General features: G+C 42.0%; 1 protein-coding gene across 1 annotated transcript; it reads right to left on the reverse strand.

Annotated features, from left to right (window-relative positions):
• Positions 1-4: 4 nt before the first annotated feature.
• On the reverse strand, positions 5-18,433 carry LOC146190773 (ATPase family gene 2 protein homolog A-like). Its single transcript, XM_084601152.1, has 14 exons — positions 18,083-18,433; positions 17,065-17,397; positions 15,097-15,606; positions 13,953-14,082; positions 13,769-13,825; positions 13,273-13,393; positions 13,005-13,139; positions 12,387-12,504; positions 11,132-11,286; positions 9,719-9,928; positions 6,807-6,940; positions 6,336-6,462; positions 2,718-2,882; positions 5-193 (listed from the first exon to the last, which is right to left on the reverse strand). Exons 1-14 carry the CDS (start codon positions 18,276-18,278, stop codon positions 5-7), a joined length of 2,580 nt encoding a protein of 859 aa, XP_084457278.1. The 5' UTR covers positions 18,279-18,433.
• Positions 18,434-18,623: the final 190 nt, after the last annotated feature.

An 18,623-nucleotide genomic window follows, 5' to 3' on the forward strand; every position in this document is an offset into this window, starting at 1 on the left:
GTGCCTAGTTTTCTCTGGCCATGTGCCTGGTGTGAGAAGATGCCCAGTACGACTCGTAGAACTTGACAGATTCTGGCGAGATGCGTGGCTGCACCACCCTGAGTGCTGCCTCCATGTGGCGGCCTTCGATGCATGCAGCGTTGATGTCTTCCTCCAGGGCACACAGTGCGGCTTCTTGGCAGATGGCCACAACCTGTTAAGAGCGGAATTATGCTGCAATAGGCAAATTTTGCTGGTCCCACCATACCAGAGATTATACTAATGTCTTGAGACCCTCTCTAATGATAAACAAAAAAACACAGCGAAGCATCCGTTCCATAAGGAATTGAATGAAATGTCTATACAGCTGATGCTTCGATGGAGAGAGGTGTGTCAAGTCAAATTATGATCAGGACTCTTGGTGCACAATAGGACAATCAGTGCATTATGCCTGTATTCACGTAGGTTTTATTTAGTTACGTTAGCAATCAATTAATTACTATGCCGCTGGGGTGTTTCGATAAGCAAATGTGTAATTATGATCTGGACTCGGCGTACAATATAACGGCGTGTTTCATTAAATCCTTGGCGCCTGTGTTCATTCAGTTGTTTTATTATGTTGGCATTCATTTGCCATACACTGGCCTGTTAATGCTCTATGTCATGTGCTTTTTATGCTAAAAAGGGTAGCATATTGAGAAGTAACTTTCTCTCTGGTCATTAGCACAAATTTAAATGAAAATTGTTGTCTTCACTGCAAGCCTTGGGTGCGACTTCCAGTGGTAAAAAGAAAAATGTTCTGACATGCTTATTGGGTCTATAGGTTCACCTAGTGCCAAACAGTGTTTTATGCAGTGCCTCAGGTGCAGCCGAAGACGCACTGTTTTTGTACTATAGCATATTGCACACAAGCACCTTTGTTGCCCATGAAGAGTGTGCCTCTTGGCAATTTTATTCTCTCAGACGAATAAAGCCGGTGCTGTTTTAGGTCTCAACCTACGGTGTTGCATCCTCCTCCTTTTGCGAACAAGCCTGTCTCTATGAGGTTGACCAATGAAATTGCTAATGACAAGTGATGTGATTCTAATACCCTTAAACCATGGTGTTACGTATGTATGCAATTTCAATATAGATCTTTTTGCATTTTGATGAGTGGGTGCAATTATTAATCCCCACATACCTAAATGTCTTGAAAAGGTACAAAAGAAAGTTATGTAGAACAACATGCGTATCATGCATTCACTGCTGCTGTTCATCTTCAGCTGCACAGCCTTTTTGGCTTCATCTATTTCACAATTCCTCCAAGTTGAGACATCAATGTGCCTCATTAACAGTGACTCATAGCGCCGCTTACAGTATGGCTGAGGCAGCTGTCTTGCTTGATTCATCATCATTAGCTGGACTATACCCAATGTAGGGCAAGGGCCGCTCCCATATTCCTCCAATTGACCCAATCCTGTGCTAGCTGCATCCAATTGAGCCCTGCGAATGTCTTAATCTCATCTGCCCACCTAACTTATTGCCACCCCATCCTGTGCTTTTCTTCCCTTGGAATCCAATTTATTACCCAATGCGACCATCGGTTGTCCTCTCTACGAGAGCACTACTTGCCCTAACCATGCCCATTTCTTCTTCTTGATTTCCACTAGAATTTCATTAATTCGAGATTTCACTGACTCACTCTGCACGCTTCCTATCTCTTAATGTTACTCCTACCATCTTTCGTTTCATAGCCCTCTGCGTTGTCCTCAACTTAAGTAGAACCCTTTTGTTAACCTCCACCTTTCAGCCTCATAGGTGAGTACAGGTAAGATGCAACTGTTGTATACTTTCCTCTTGATTACCATTGCTAAAAATGGAGTTTACCACAACAATACTTAAATATGACCCAGGCTAAATGTGATTTGCTTAATGGATACCTATGGGCACTTATGCCTACAAATAGTAATTCAGAATTATTTTAGTTTGAAAACCTAACTAAAAGCACCACAAAATAGGTGAAGGGCACTGATATGCTTACTATTCTTTAATCTGCAGTCTCCAATTGGTTGTGCGGTTAAAAAAAGTTATCAGTAATGCACTAGTGGAAATCAAGCACAAGAAACTGGCATGGCATGTAGTGCAAAGAGAATAACAGATGGTCACTTAGGGTAACAAACTGGATTCCAAGGGTAGGAAAGCGTAACGGAGAGGCAGAAAGTTAGGTGAGCGGATGCGGTTAACAAGTTCGCAGGGGTCAAGTGGATGCAGCTAAGCACAGGATCGGGTTAACTGAAGGAATATAGGAGAGGCCTTTGCCTTGCCCTGGTATAGTCCGACTGATCATTACAGTAGATATGAAAGTTTAAACTCCAGTTGTCTCATGTGTACTAGAGAAATAAGGCAATTTGTTTGCATCATGCTTCTAGTCCGAAATCGCCAGACATGTCCCAGAGACTTTTGTCGCTGAGATTATATCATTAGCCCTCGAAAGTACAATACAGTGGGTGCCAGCTTTGTCTAAAACTTAAGTGGTATGTTGTGGAGAAAAGAATGTTGAGCCTGGCAACAGCCACATGATACAAGACGTGTCTAAGCCTGTGTGACATGTATATCTATCTGGCTCTGCTCTTATACCAGTGCTGTTTCTAAACCCCCACAGCTATGGCACATGTACATTGTTTTAATTTTTTGCACTGGCCAAATATCCTTTTGCGAGTGTTGTCACTGTTAGTGCAATATGACACCAGAATTCTCACCTCTGCACCAGAGTAGCCCTCTGTTTTATGTGCCAAGTCTTCAAGAACCACGTCGTTTGCCAAGGGCCGCTTCGAAAGGTTAAGGTGTAAAATTTCCTTTCGCGTGTCAAAATCGGGCAAAGGTACGTAGACTATGCTGTCCAACCTTCCAGGTCGCATAAGTGCCTGCAGAGAATGCGACAAGTCATGGCAATTGAAATACACAGCTGAAAAAAAAAATAACGTAAAAGCCAAATAGGTACTACAAGGCACAAAAAGAACTTCTGAAATTTAAAGGCAGCAGGTGTATTGTCTCGACACAGGCTTGTGTCGTGTCTCCTCTCTATGTGGTGTCTCTCGTTTGGATGTTTTACTTGAGATATGAACCGACTAGTTCAGATCTAGATCATCTTGTACTGCAACCAAGGTCCGAATTCACGAAAGAGTTCGCTTTGGAATACATTCGTTTTCTCTCTCGCCGCGTTGATTCAATAGTCGTGAGTCGTCACCTCTGGCGGTGACATCAAATCATGGAGGTGGGACTACAGATTTTGTATATGTCACTAGACATGTCACTCAAATGAAAGCGAACCCATTCAGCTGCTGTATGCGGAACCGCAGAAGTGGAGTTCGCTTCAGCGCGAGAAACATGCCAGTCTGTCCCGTCGCCTTTCTGTTGTTTGCGGTGCTCACTAACACAGTCTGCGGCTTCAGCAGTCGCGCGTGCATGACAATAATTTTGAAATGCCGAGCTGTTGAAAGGACTTCTACGCTGGTTATGTGAAGGGCTAAAAGCGCACCTTGGCCCAAAGAGGACAAGCTCACAATGGAGCGGAAAGTACTCTGTTTGCTTTCCAAAATAAATTGCATGTTTAGTTCATTACCTCTAATTAATATATTTACAGAACCCAAATACATTCATTTAGTGCTTAAATACATACTGATGCTAGCATATGACCCCTTAAAAATTACAAGCAACCGAGATGGGACTGCATCAAAGCCAGTTGGCTGTTGTCTGCCTCCTCGTCCTCCCACAATGTTCATCCCCTACTTCTACCCCTGTGCCTATGTCAAATTGACATCACGGCAATACGAACGCATTAACTTTTTTAAGGATTTGGCCTCAGAGTATAAAAAGTTTCCAACGCTACAGGTGCAGTTAAATTATGAATCAACTGCCTCATACAAATATGTGATTAGTTATCCATTGATTTTGAGTGGTCAGGAGAGATTGAGGTTGCAAATGGTTGCTAGCTATCAGCCTGCTATGCATTGCAGGCTGTTATCATTAGAGGCACAGTACAGTGTCCTTAAGATGCATTTGCACCAATCGTATGACCATTCATAGAGAACAGGGAGCACTCGGTGAAAATCATTACTCTTGTAAAGAGAGCTGAGGAAAGGCTGGGATACCTCTCTCCCTAATACTTAGCACATTTAGGGCAGAACACCTTCAAGGCAGCCATTTTGCTCTGGAGGTGCAAGCACGACCAATGGAGCAACGCAAAGAGTTGTGTATATGCCTACCAGTGTCCGAGCGAGCAGAGTCCATGTGAATATGGTGCAGAAGCTGGCATCAGCATTCTATTTATATAGTTTCTTGGCTACATAGCATTAGTTGTGTGATGACTGAAATGGTCCAAAATGGTAGGCTGTCTTTTTCCTAGAAGGGTTTGGCAATCCCTCACAATATTTCCTTTGTTGGCTTGGCAAACATAAGCACTTCACAAGCAAGGCCGTCGGTCACTGCACTGTCAACAGGCCTGCACACAGAGGCCCGCACTGGAGGCACATGAACTTCCTGACTGTCCTGAGCATGCAAATTGCGGAGAACTTTGGCTCCAGTCTTCTGAGTGGGAATAGCTCCATAGCAGTTAGGAAGTAGACTGAGCATGTTGGTCTGCTGGATATTCTGCACATGTAGATAATATGCTAAGCATTAAATTTTAACATATAACCATGTATAGTCTGCAGATCGAGAAGAATATAATTACTGGATGACACCAGTTGACAGAAGAAAGGGACATGATTTAAGTGCGATAGGTTTCTTGGGCATTAGACTGTCTAAAATGGACCAACATACTTAAGACCCATAACTTTCTTCAGCGTCAAACTTCCCCCTTGCACTATATTCGTCAAACATGGTAAATTAGTGATTTCCCCCACCTTTTGTTGTGCTGTTCACGCTGATGCCTAAAAAAAACAATAGCGCTCAAATATAAACACTGTTCTTTCAAAGTGATGTGGATGAGAGAATAAGTAAAAACAAGTATGAACTCCAGTAAGTCTTAATTGAAAGCATGATGACTTAAGTGCAATGAAAGACAAATTAATAAATGCATAATAATAATAATAATATAATAATCCTCTTATATTCGAAACAGGCAGCTTAAGCGGGCCTCAACCACATCCCTGCAAGCTTCCTAATGTCATCTGGCTACCTGGCTTTCTGTTTTCCCACTGCTATGTTTACTTTTCTTAAAATCTACAGTGATTTCTGTAATTGGAAGCCGGAAGATTCCTTTGCACAAACTACTCGGAAGGTAGCACATCATGGTCTATGTTCTTTGAGATGAATGTAATTCAACATACAAAAATACCTGTATTTTCTGGCATTGAAGAGAAACTGTTGCAAAAGGCAAGTACAGTTGTTACACACGTGAGCCAAGCAGCTCATCTGACAGGCTTCTCCACTTGATGGATGAAGAAACGACTGAAAGCATGACTGAGTGGGTGGGCGAGTTGAGCATTTATCTTAAATTGTGATGTTCTGGGTAAGGGAACGTTGGCCCTTTTCTTTTACTTCAATTTTAACAAGCAGATGAAACAGTACCTTTAAAGAACTGCACAACTTTTTCATAAGCCAATCCGAGCTATTGGTCGCTTCTCTAATAGGCAGGAGACGCAGGCTGTTGTTTCGGCTGCTCAGCCAACCTTTCCAAAAACTCAAGCAAATAAAATTGTCAAACAACTGCTCAAACACAATAAACCATAGTGTCTACTTTGTTAGTGAAGTTTGCTCTATAATAGACCAGTAGCTAGAGCACAGATATTTTTTAAAGTAGGGCACCAAAATATAGAAGTATCTGTACTCTGTTAGGCTAAGGCGCCTTTGGTTATCTCTTTTCATTAAATGCGGTGCCTGCATTTATCTTTTCTTTATTTCAGTTAAGATATTGGATATCATTAGGTCCCATTTGTTCATTTGTTTCCCGACCTACTGAACCAACAAGTTTCTTAGCATTACTTTTATTATTTCGTCCTCTGTTGTGGCTCAGTGGTTAAGGCATTTAGCTGCAGATTCTAAGGACGCAGGTTCAAACCCAGCCACAGTGGCTACCTTTGTATGTCGGTGAAAAGCAAAGGGTCTGTGTTCTGTGTGATGTCAATGCATATTAAGGAACCCCAGAGGGCAGAAATTTCTGAAATCCACTAAGGTGTCCCTCGTAGCCCGAGTTTCTTTTTGATTGTAATCTCGTATAAAACAAACCAAACCTTATTACTTTCTTTTTCACAGCTCACTGTGATGTCCTTCAATTAATTTCAAAGCTTTCGAGGCATATAAAAAGGCTTGTGCATACCTGTCGTGTGCTCTGTTTTCTGGTGCGTCATTAGGTATATCGATAAAGGCAGTCCTACCTGATCAATCATGTCTGGGCGGTTTGTTGCTGCAACTAGAATGACGTCTTGAAGCTGCTCTATGCCATCCATTTCAGTCAAGAGCTGGGCAATGACACGATCCCCAACATTGCTGCTTCCACTTGTGCTGCATAAAATGAGTAAGGAAATCACGGTGTTCCCAAGTTTCACCAGCAGCTGTTGCCAAAACTGAACCCTAAATTGCCTGAGTATGGTAGTAGCAAGAAAATCCACTCAAAGCATTTTTTACATGACAATACTGCCCAGCTCGAACTTCCATAATATACTACGACTGTGACATGAGATGTTGCACAGCCAATTAGCATTTCACATGTAATAAGAATTTTATTTGCTAGCAATAATGCATATTATCTCTAACCCAAGAGCTGACTTAAATATAAACTAGCAAACCAGTGACAACTACTGTAAAGATGTGAATATACAAATACGCAACAATCACACAGGCCTCACCTTCCTCTGTGTGAAGCCAAAGCATCGATCTCGTCGAAAAATATGATACAAGGAGATGCTGCCCTAGCCTTGCGGAAGAGATCTCGGACGGCTCGCTCAGAGTCGCCAACCCACTTGCTGAACAATTCTGGACCCTGAAAGAGAAAGGTGTTCAGCTCCATCAAAAGGCCTTTTCCTCTGATGTTTACATGGGAAAGTCAGTGTAATACAAGCGTGGCAGTGTCGCCTTTACTGTGCATGACTGGTGCCACATTTCGCAGTCTTCTGAAAGATACCACCTAGTCGTAAAGAATTTTTTTCTCTTGTTCTTTTTTTTTTTCAGCTGTAGATCATAATCGCGGCCTACATATTTCCTTCTGGCATTTTTCTGTTGACTCGCACGGGCATTGTTCCCTTGGCCATACAACTGATCAGTATGTGTGGACAGAAGCAGCTGTTTTGTCTGTCCCATAAAGCACACTCCCTTTCAAATGAACTTAAATGGGCCAGAAAATCAGCTTGTCATATCAGAGGTTCGTCTTAACAAAAGCGCCCCTAAACAAGATATAGTATGTGAGCATGCTAGGTGTGTCCACATATATGCTACATAAAAACAATGATTAAAAAAAGAGATTTTTCAGAATGACTTTTCAGAGGGTGGATAATTGCAAACAGTGCAGTTATTGCACTACGCATGAAGTGAGCTGAAGGCTGAGAGCATGAAACAAGTTCATGCGATGTTATCGTACTTGAAAATGGCATTGGTCTAGTTTCCTTTTTTACACCATCTACTCTATCACTGTATCGCGTGGTGCCGATATCTGGGCATCTGTGCACAGCTATAATGCATGCTGCAATAAAGTGTGCTTCAATAAAGAGTGCTGTGATAAAGAATGTTCCGATAAAGTGTGTTGCAACATTGCGTCTGTTGAAAAACTGGCTCCAGAATTTTTCAGCCCAAATGAAAGACCGCTTGGCACATTCGTGTCTGTTTGTGAGAGGTAATGCAAAACACATGAAGTGCATGCAATGTTCAGACGTCACCATGTCAGATTTCTGCATCAGCGCAGGCATGATGGTGCCTTGCCTTTTCTGCATTGGCAAGGAAGCTTCACCATAAGAACATGCGAACATGACTTATCGCAAGGCAGCTTTATTGCAGTTTTGCGTAAAAGTGCACACAGGCCATCTTGTGGGGATGAGCTTTTTTGTTTAACAGAATTGTACATTTATATACATTTCTTTATTAGTGCCGCATGGACGCATAGTTAGTGCCATTACATGGGACTGTCCTGGCTCGTGGACGCTGAAAAGTTTGTCTTAACCGAAGCGCATGCAAACAGTTCATCTTAATTGGACATTTTTTTTTTTTTTTTTTTTTTTACGTTTTGGTACTATTGGAAACACTAATTATCACATTGTTTATCTTATTCGAGAATTCGTCTTAAGTAAATTTGTCTTAACTGGAGTCTACTCTAATATAGCTCGCTTGATTTTAAAACATCACTTGATTTTAAAATTTCTCGCGAAAATGAATAAAGCCATGAAAGAAATTTTTTTAGACACTTAATAAAGCTCACAAGCAAAGGTAATAAGGCTCTTGTCCCTGTGCGAAACAGTGGATCAAAGGGTTTAGTGAAAGCCGTGACTATGTGGGAGACAAAGAAAAACCTGTACGTGCTGCCATTTCAAAAAGCAAAGAAATGTGAAAAATTGGCCAGATTACTCTAAAAAGAACTGCAGATTTGCTGTTGAATGCCATCTTGAGCTGCACGCATTGATAAATGACATTGCACGTAAAATTTTACAAAAATGTGCAAATGGGCCCACATACTCTTCAGTGAACCAAAATAGAAAAAGCACCATAAGAAAAAATCTACATTAACACTTTGTGACAATCTGGTACAGTCGATTTTGGATATATCGAACTCGAAGAGGATCACAAAGTAGTTCTATATACCGATAATTCGGTATATAAAAAAGGGCAACAGATGAGACTATCTTTAAGCTAAAGGCCTGAATATGGTGCATGTACGCTAACAGCTGACTTCCTGCGGCAAGTGCTACTCGCTGGCATGTTGGCAGCACACCGTTCATTGCGGGTGCGGCGACTTGCGGGGGCATACACAAACACACTCGCGCACCAAGCGTCACTTTCAGCTAGGCGTCGAAAATGGCGCACTGGCCGCTCCAAGGGTGCTAGCGCATGCACCAAACATGTGGCAGGGATAGACCGAAGCACTGGAGTTCGTGCTGCTTGCGACTCATGCCGCGACTCACGCCCTCTCTTCTGTCCTGTCCACTCTGTGCAACGTTTTCCTTGCAAAAGAAGCTGGTGCTCGAATGCTAACAACTTCACTGGAATGAACTGAGAAAGGAACCATACTAATTAAGGCTGCTCTACATATCTCAGCATTTGCTTTCCGAAATTTGAATCTCTGAGCGTTTGTCTAGTTCACATGATATCACCATCATCAGTTGGATTATACCCAATGCAATGCAAAGGCCTCTCCCATATTCCTCCAAGCCCCTGTGCTAGCTGCATACACTCGACCCCCGTGAACTTCTTCACCTCCTCCGTCCACCAAACTTTCCTCCACCCCCTGCCACGCTTCCTTTCCCTTGGAATACAATTTGTTACCTTACTGACCATCGGTTGTCCTCTTCTCACATTACATGCACTGCCCATGCCATTTTCTTCTTCTTGATTTCCACAAGAATGTCATTAACATGAGTTATTTGTCTGACACACTCTTCATGCCTCTTATCTCTTAATGTTACACCTACCAGTTTCCATAGCTTTCTGCATTGTCCTCAACTTAAGTAGAACTCATTACGCTAGTATTCCTGTTTCAGCCCCATAGTTGAGTACAGGTAAGATGCAACTGTTATATACTTTCATCTTGAGCGATATAGGTGACATGAAACCTCACCTTGATGGCAATGAAATTTAGGCCACTTTCTGTGGCTAATGCCTTGGCAATCATGGTCTTTGAGCAACCAGGGGGACCGTACAAGAGCACTCCACTTGGAGGTGTGGCCCCGAGGCGGATGAAAGCATCCCTGTGCTTCCATGGCCATTCCACAATCTGCTGGAGCTTCAGTTTCACCTCCTTCATGCCACCAATGTCAGACCAGCGTACCTACAAAGCAAATAAAGCATGCTACAGGCAAAGGCCTCACACGAAGCGCATATGCTTTCGTGTGTATGGTGTTCTGCTTAACTTTGTGTCCTGGTGAGCAGCTTAAAAAAATAAGTATCAAAATATACAGCTTCTGGGGGCTCAAATGGAAGTCACTAGTATATATACATCATAGAGTGTGTTCCTGCTTTTAAGTTAGTGAAAAAACAAAAGAAAAAAACACTACATATGTTATTACTACTGCTGTTGCAACTATATATTTTATAGTGAGCATGAATGTATGCAGAAATACTGTGCCCACAAAATCAGTTTGATATGCACACAAAAAAGCATGAAGCAGAACGAATGCGCTTCACAATATGAGCTATTGATGTAAGGGCATTCGAAGATCCATCATGGAAAGAGCCGCCGTGGTTAGTTAACTAATTGTTAGCTCAAAATTTACCAACTGGTCAAGACAGTGATGATGTCACAGGGTCACATGACATAGCCTAGTGCTGATTGGTCACAATGTGTGTGACAGCATGTGAGCATGACATGGTTTTGCATGGTGGTGGGCTGAGTAGCAATTGGCAGCAGTTGTGTGCAGATGTGTCTAGACGGCTCTGCACATCAGGTTGGAATGGAGCCAGAATCAGCACCATGCACGTCTACTGCAGTAGAAAACCTCCACGAGTAGAGAGGCAACCACAGAAGCATGTCACAAAAGATGGAGTGTCCATTACTCCGCAGACTTAGCATACGTGGTGAGCAGCAATGATGAAGGAAAAGAAGCAGGCCAAGCGGACTTGAAATTTTAATTATATATATTGCATTCACAACACACAGTGCACACAGTGCAGTTATGTGTCACCTAAATTATGAAAATATGTACACAATGGTGCACTACGTTTTGCATACCATTAAGCAAAAGCCTTTGTTTTAGTCTCTAACAAAAAATGTTTCACATTTTGTCCTGTGCCAGACTGGCAAGTAATGGTGCGAAACATCATTGTAAGATATCTTCAGTGCCTTCCTTGCACAAGGCCTTTAGGAACAAACCCAGAACACACAGCACTTTCCAGATGGTGGCTGGCTAAACTCATAAAGCCGCCTTGCAATTCACCTCAATATGGTATTAAATATGGGTCAACAATAATGCATAACCACACAGACACACAACGATCAGTGCACCGTTAGGCTGCATCAGCATACCACACTTACCTTAGGAACTTCTAATGCAACCTCACGCATTGCACTCGGCTTTGTCTGCTGCAGAGCAGTGGATAGATCAGTTTTGGTGAGCTGCACAGCCTGGGATAAAGCAGCGTCGCTCAAGTTGCTGCCATCCACGTTTCTTTCAAGAGCACATAGAGCAGCTGCAAGCAAAGAAAGAAAACGTTCAGTGACAGAAACAACAACAAAAAAATCAATTTAGGCAGGATTGAGCATGCTTGAACCAATGATCTTGCAAAAGCAGTACAATGCTCCATCTGAACAGTGCATTTCACACACTTTCAATCATGGTCAGCTTCCAGCCTTGCAGAGCATTTATCTATGGGGTTTTAGCAGCTCATACCATCTTATCTGCCTCTCACTATTTCTCTTAGCTCTTATCACTTGGCCACATCTTCAGGATCCATAGACTCAGCTTGACAGTTGTGTTTGAGACAACAATTTACTACTGAGAGACTGGCATACACTTTGGCAAAGGGTTAAACGTCTTTCACCACATACAATATAAATATAAAGGCACAAAAAGCATTGCGTTATAATTTTGATATGAAAAAGCGGAAACCTGACACTGCATGAAGATCCTTTAGTGATGCCGTACGAGCGAGTGGCACTCAAGGAAGCAGTAGGGGCGGTGGGACCTTCCACATCTGTTGCATGTGCCATTGCCCCATTCGCAGTTATAGTGGCTCGGCAATAGCTGGCATCACAGTTGCTATGGCAACCAGGCATGGAGGCACCATACAGACAAACTCAAGGAAATAAATGACTGGATGAGTGCTTCTGAACTAGAAGTTGTATGTGTTGGCAGTTGTGGCCTCTGAACTATGATGGGTGTAAGCCAACAACACTAGACAGGCTTACTGCAGACATTTTTAGTACAAAGAGGAAGCTGAATCACCTTTGAAATATTTTGGTACTTTGAAAGAAAAGTGCTTCTTTGCACCATCAGCAGCAAAATTTAAGGGACACAGGTGTGCAGAAAAAAAAAAAATTATTCCAGAGCAGCAGCACGGGTGTTTCGCCTGAAATACAAGAATGCATAAAGGTACCCTAGAGTAGATGCTCCCTCTGGTAGCAATACCAGGTGGCTGGTTAGTGACGCAAGGTTAAAATAAATTATTTTCTGAAAACCCTCATCCCACAAATTTTTACTGCCAATAGCACACTAGGTTAGTGTGGCAAAATATGCCACCCAGTTTGTAAGTTAAGAACAGTCTGTGAAAAGATGAAAACAAATACTCACCATCAGCACACATAGCTGCCAAATCTGCCCCTGTGAAACCGTGGGCAACATCTGCTATTTCAACAATGTCCTCATCACTCAGCGAGTGACTGACATTGCTCAATATTTTTTGGAGGATCTGCACAAAATCACAGAGTCTGCAAGTAATGTCTAAGAGGGCAAAGTACAGTTCAGCATATTACTACATGTCCACCATTTTCTCTATAATATTATACTCAAAATTATCTGCACCAAATCTTGACTTGCAAGAGGTTTTGAAAAAGATATCTGATGCTAAAAAGATTGTGTATTAAAAAAAAAAAGAAAAAGACTGTATCCACTAATATACCCCAAGTCTCTGAGTCAAGCTATGCAAGTGAAATGGAAGGACCAGCATATATTTTCTCTGAGCACTTGTTTTGCATGTTTACTTCAAATCAGTAGATCAATTTTACAGAGCTTGTGTGCAAGCCTGCCAGAAGCAACAAAGCCAACATCTCATCCATAATATTTTGTAAACACAAAAGTTCTAGCATTGCTGTTTGCATAATTTACTGCATGTAAAGGATTACAGCTGCCTGATGGTTTCCAGAAAGCATTTAGTTAGCTTGAGTAGGCAGCCCCGAAGTCAAGCATTACCTGCTGCCGTCCCTGTGCCGTAGGAACACCAATTTCAATTTCTCGGTCAAGACGACCTGGCTGGCGCAGAGAAGGATCCACATCGTTTGGTCTGTTGGTGGCAGCCAGCACGAGAACCCACCTGTCTTCGACAAGCTCAAAGAGAAAATAAAGAATCTTAGTGAGCATGCCTGTATCGAGTCTCACAGAACTAAGATGACCAAAAGCAAGATAGTAAAAGGCAAGATAGTTAAACCTCCCATTACAACTACAGCAACAGTAGACATACTGGCAATGAATCGATGAGAGACACCAGAGTGGCCACGGCCCTTGCTTCTTGACTGGATGTTCCAGATTCTCGCTTGGGGCACAGTGCATCAATTTCATCTATAAACAGAATGCTCGGTGCTCTGCAAAGTGATAAAGAAAGGCATTCTATATCGCTGAGTAAGCTACATATCCATGGGGCCATGAAATGGCATTATTTTAGATAAGACAAATGCTCACACCTGCTAAATCAGCGCTGTATGTAGCAATGGTGAATTGATACACTTCGTATTGGTTGCACATAGAATGACGACATTATGTCTCCTCAAAAGTAAACAGACTCTTGTTAAACTGACTAAAGCTCAGCAAAAGGTAGCTCAAAAGAGTGCCACCAAATGCACAGCAGCTCTAGTTCGACAACTTCTCAGTGTGGTAAGCCCAGCACATACTCTGTTCGTAGAAAGAAAACATGACCTGCATAGCGGACTGGATGTAATGTAAGCGTGCCAGTTTCATACCTTTCAGACGCATCCTTGAAGATATTCCTCAGTGTGGCCTCCGTTTCACCATAGTATCTGCGCATGTAAAAGTGAATATCAGCAGAATCAGCTGAAGAATGCATGTGGTTTCACATCAATCCAAGGAAAATTTTAAAAAAGTGCCTAGGAATGGTAAAATAGCTAAGTGAAAGCAATAACGTACTTGCTGAAAACCTGGGGACCGTCTAAAACAACGAGGGCTGCTTTTGACTCTATAGCTAGTGCACGAGCCAGCATGGTTTTTCCAGTTCCTGGAGGACCAAACAGAAGTGCTCCTCGAGGTGGTTTCAACCCTGCAGAATAATAGCCATGTAGACTTTGTGAAGAAACTACCCTAGCAACTGCATAATTACCTTGCAACATTTATTATATTTTGAAGAATTAATACCACAGTTTCAAAAAAAAAAAAAACAGCCAAATGCAACTCAAATATAGTGCTCACTAACTTGGAAAATTTTTAAGGCACAGTAAGTGCTGAATCAAAAATACACCGAGAGAAGCCTCACAATGGTAAAGTGCAAATGGTCTTGCATTACAGCACAGATGCAGTGCAGAGCTACACACATTTGCTGGTGTAATGCAGAAAGGCAACAACAGGATAACAGCTGAGCAAGTTCTGCAATTCATTAAAAGTGCAGAGAAGCAATGAGTTTAATTTTGTAAACGGGTATAGACATTAAATATTGGGCACTTGATTTCTTTTTTTCAGCAATTGCACAAGACATTACTGTACATGGACCACCATGCGGTATACACCAAAGAGTGCTAAATCATTTAGAACTGAATTTTTTTTCCTCATCTATTTCAATTCCAGTGTTAGCAGCCAAGTGATGGCTGAGACATTAAAGTTTCATGTAGGTCACGTGAGGCATAAACTGAAATATAATTGCTGCTTCTTCACTGGTTGCTACTTTGGATTTTGAGGGAGGCTGCCTTTAGAACTGCGGTGAATCAAATAAAGGAAGGAGCAATCATATTACAGTTTTTTCATCCATCACCTGACCTACCTCTATACAACTTTGACGTCGTAGCCATCACTGGTATATTGAAACTGAAACAAGTGAGAGAAGAAATTCAATTATAAATTATTTACCGGTCATAGATGAATACCATACTGTGATCCATGTAAAGTAATGTTGTAAGCATCATTACAAAGAATAAAATATGCAACCCTAAATTAGGTATCTACTTTCCTGGAATATATAAAAAAAAAAAGCGGAATTGGAGTCGCAAGTTTATAAGGTAAGAAAAGAACACAGGAAAGGAAGTAGCTGAAATGTGCTTATAATGCTACAAGTTGGACTCACCAAATCGTGAAAATGTCCCAGGATGCTTGAGAGGAACCTCAACAAGCTCTCGCAGCAGTCTAATCTCCTTGTCAAGACCTCCAATATGATCGTAGCCAATAAACACAGGCTTTTCATGGCTTTGCTCAGTTGCTGGCTTGACAATAATATCTGTTCCAAATCTGATTCGATGAAAAGTCACTCCTTCACTTCTGTCTTGATGTTGTAACATTGACTTTGGTGTGCTAAATGCAATAGGGCTGTGGATAGACCACAATGCTGCTCTCGTTGGTGTTCTTGAAGAACGAGATGGGGAGGCTGCAGTAAAACTGCTGTCACCAATCAGCTCTTCATTTATCCTCAGTCTCTTTATACTCTCATCCAAGCTCTCATCATTGAAGGATAAAAAGCACTGAGATGGGTTCTCCAGCAAGGAACCATCTTCACCACGCGTTGAAAGCACTTTGAAGTTCAGCATCTGTCCATAAAAGCAGCAGTGAAGCAGGGACCCTGGCTTCACAAAGCTTCCCACTGCAATAATGAAAACCAAGGAATGCCAACAAGCACTACAGAAATCACCATTATCATTGCCATCATCATCACCCGAATTACACCCACTGCAGGGCGAAGGCCTCTCCTATATTACGCCAACTAATGCGATCTATATACCTCTTATATGACTGACATCCCAGTAGCTATTATGCTGCAGCACAAACATGGAAGAAAGTCTGTGCATTTATAATCTCCTTATTGCCACCTCCACAATGGAAACTTAGCACAAACTGTGCATGGTGCTACATCATGATGTCCATAATGGGATGTGGAAGAATGTCACACCTTTTTGCAAACAACTGGATGGCAGAGGCCATGTTTAATGTTGGCATATGCACACAGAAATCAGGAAAACGGGTGCATGAATCCTTCACAAGCAGTTGCTAGTGTGCTAGGCAACATGCACAGAGGTCTAGTACGTATACATTTTTGCTTTGATTAATGGTTCTATTTTTCAAGAATGCACAACAATCACACAAGCAAATTTTGAAGTAAAACTGATGGCAGAAACCAAACATTCTGCTTCATACTATTGAAATGAGTCTTGAAGCAATGTTCACTGCAAAAAAAAAAAAAAAAAAAAAAGAGCATTAAGAGCTGACACTGATATGAAGGACTCTTCTACATAAGATAGTCTGAAATTGCATCATAGTTACCATTTCAAAGTTTCTAAAAACAGCAATGCATGAAAATAAAATTATAACCATCATGCTGAGACTGAGAACCAGTACAGTTCCCAAACAACATATACATACTTCTTTACAAGCATCTCTTACGGCGACTGCATCATTTACCCTTCTGACAGCTAAATCCTACAAACGAAAATTAATATCATTTGTGTAGGAAGGAGGTTTCCTTATCCCAGTTGGGGCAGAAGGATCAGGCAGGTAAAATGCCTGTCTAAGCACAGCAGATTCGTTCGGTAACATGCTACGAAGTCTTGCGTGGTCAATAATTTTTTTTCCCAATCATTTGCATGCTTGTTAACAAATCTTCAATAATTTATTCATTCTCTGCTTAACATGCTACTTTTGATGTAATGCCTTCATACACTGGAATTTAGGCCCCTTTTCTCTGTTTCTGTGTTTCCTGTATTCAATGTTTTCATTAAACAGACATCCTATTTAATGACTGTAACCCCATAGATCAATGGCATGCTATGAAACCTGTATGGTATTTTGAATAAATAAAAAATAAGCTAAGCCAGTACAAGAAAGCAAGACATATGCAAAAAAGCTAAAAAGAAAAGCAGACCAAAAGCCATTGCATGCAGCAGGTTTCCTTTTACCCACTGTCCATAAATCTTGCTCTCTGCTCCTTTGGTCTTAAAAGCATGCTATTAACAGTCAAGTGTTTGTTGAGCTGGTTTTGATTCAGCAGTTAGGATGCACACTGTATGTGCATCATAATAATAGTGGAGATTCCAGCCATACTTACTGTTCTGGTTTAAAAGACACCTTTGAAGGCTTGCATCATCCTCGTTGATAATACTCTGCGTGGGGACAACTGTGACACTGCTAGCAGTGACAACTGAGCCATAGTGCCTCTGTACAGTCACCGCTTTGCTCTTGCTGTTTCTGCACTGTTTGTGCATTGCGACACCTGTGAGGCCAACATTTAGAGATGGCCATGCAATGAGTAGATTTGTTTCTCCATCCAGGCAGACCTCCACAACATCTTTGATCCCTATGCTGCATGTCCTCATGCATGATGGATGTAGGTACAAAAGCTGGCACTTTGTCCAGTCTGGCAGCGAAAGTGTGTCATCACCTGAGGGGAACATGAAACAGACAAAGCATTTTCATTTCAGTCGAACGTAACCAGGTTAAATTGAGGTGCAATAAAATTCAAAGCTCTATTTACGTACAGGCATGAAAAATTAAGACTGTCTATTCTTCCGGGACACGCCTCTGACTGCACACGGTAAACAGAACAAAGTGAGGCTACGTATACGAAGATTGACGTTTGGTACTATCGCAGTCGTAGTTCAGGAAAGAAAGTGCTGCTTAAATGCCGTGTCACGCGGCAAACATGAATTGCCATCCACAGAAGCTCGACTGCTCCTCGGGTCGGAAGCAACTGCAACCACTGCAGCGACGTGTTTAGGAACATCCAGCAGTCATTGCATGGAAGATCAGCACATTGAAGATCGGAATAAGTGCAGTTCATCGAGTGATCGAAAAGACAGAACGACAATGGGTACAAGTGGTCCAGTCAGCGAAATGGTGACTAGCAGCCGCGAATAGTCACAAGAAATAACATAGGAGCTACTGTCAAGTTGTGGCGAAAACGAGGAGTGCTGGTAAAATCGAAGCCTTGAAAAACGCTGAAATATCGTTCTCACAACGCCCTAAGTATCCAATTAGAGGCAGACATAAACCCTTTCAAGACCATTTCAACCGCTAATCACCTGGCTGTGTTATAACAGCTCACCGAGTAGGAGAATGACACTTACCCGAATATTCTTGAAGAGTTCCGTGTAAGGTGCTGTCGTGTATGAAGTCGTGATCTAGCTTTTCGCCACCGCCTTCCACGAATTTGCATCGTGAACACATTCGTTCGTGCAGAGCAGCATCCTTTGATGCTACAACCACAGCACAAGCACTACACTGCAGGAAGTCGGATCTTGTGGGTTTTCCCTTGGGCGGCATGTTTTGCAGCACTTCTGAACCAAGCAGCCACGTTAAACAGTCAGACTGAGGTGCATCTCAGAGGTGGGAAGCGGCAACTGACAACTCCTAAACCAAAACGACGCGCTTTGCACGTGCAAAACATGCCGCTTGCGGAGACGGCATAATAATTTGCGCTGTTATTTAAACGTTTAAATGCCGACGCAAGAAAACAAATTCATCAGTCTAAAGTTAACATGTCATTATCGTGCAACCTATTATTTTAGAATAAAAAATTAATTAAAACACAAAAACACTAGAGTTTTCAACTTTACAAGTATCTTCAAACCATACAAGCAATAGTTGGCAGCCCTTTGGCTAGGTGAC

This window comes from Amblyomma maculatum, chromosome 4, assembly GCF_055883805.1.
Source record: "Amblyomma maculatum isolate TAMU_Amacu chromosome 4, ASM5588380v1, whole genome shotgun sequence".
Lineage (NCBI taxonomy): Eukaryota > Metazoa > Arthropoda > Arachnida > Ixodida > Ixodidae > Amblyomma > Amblyomma maculatum.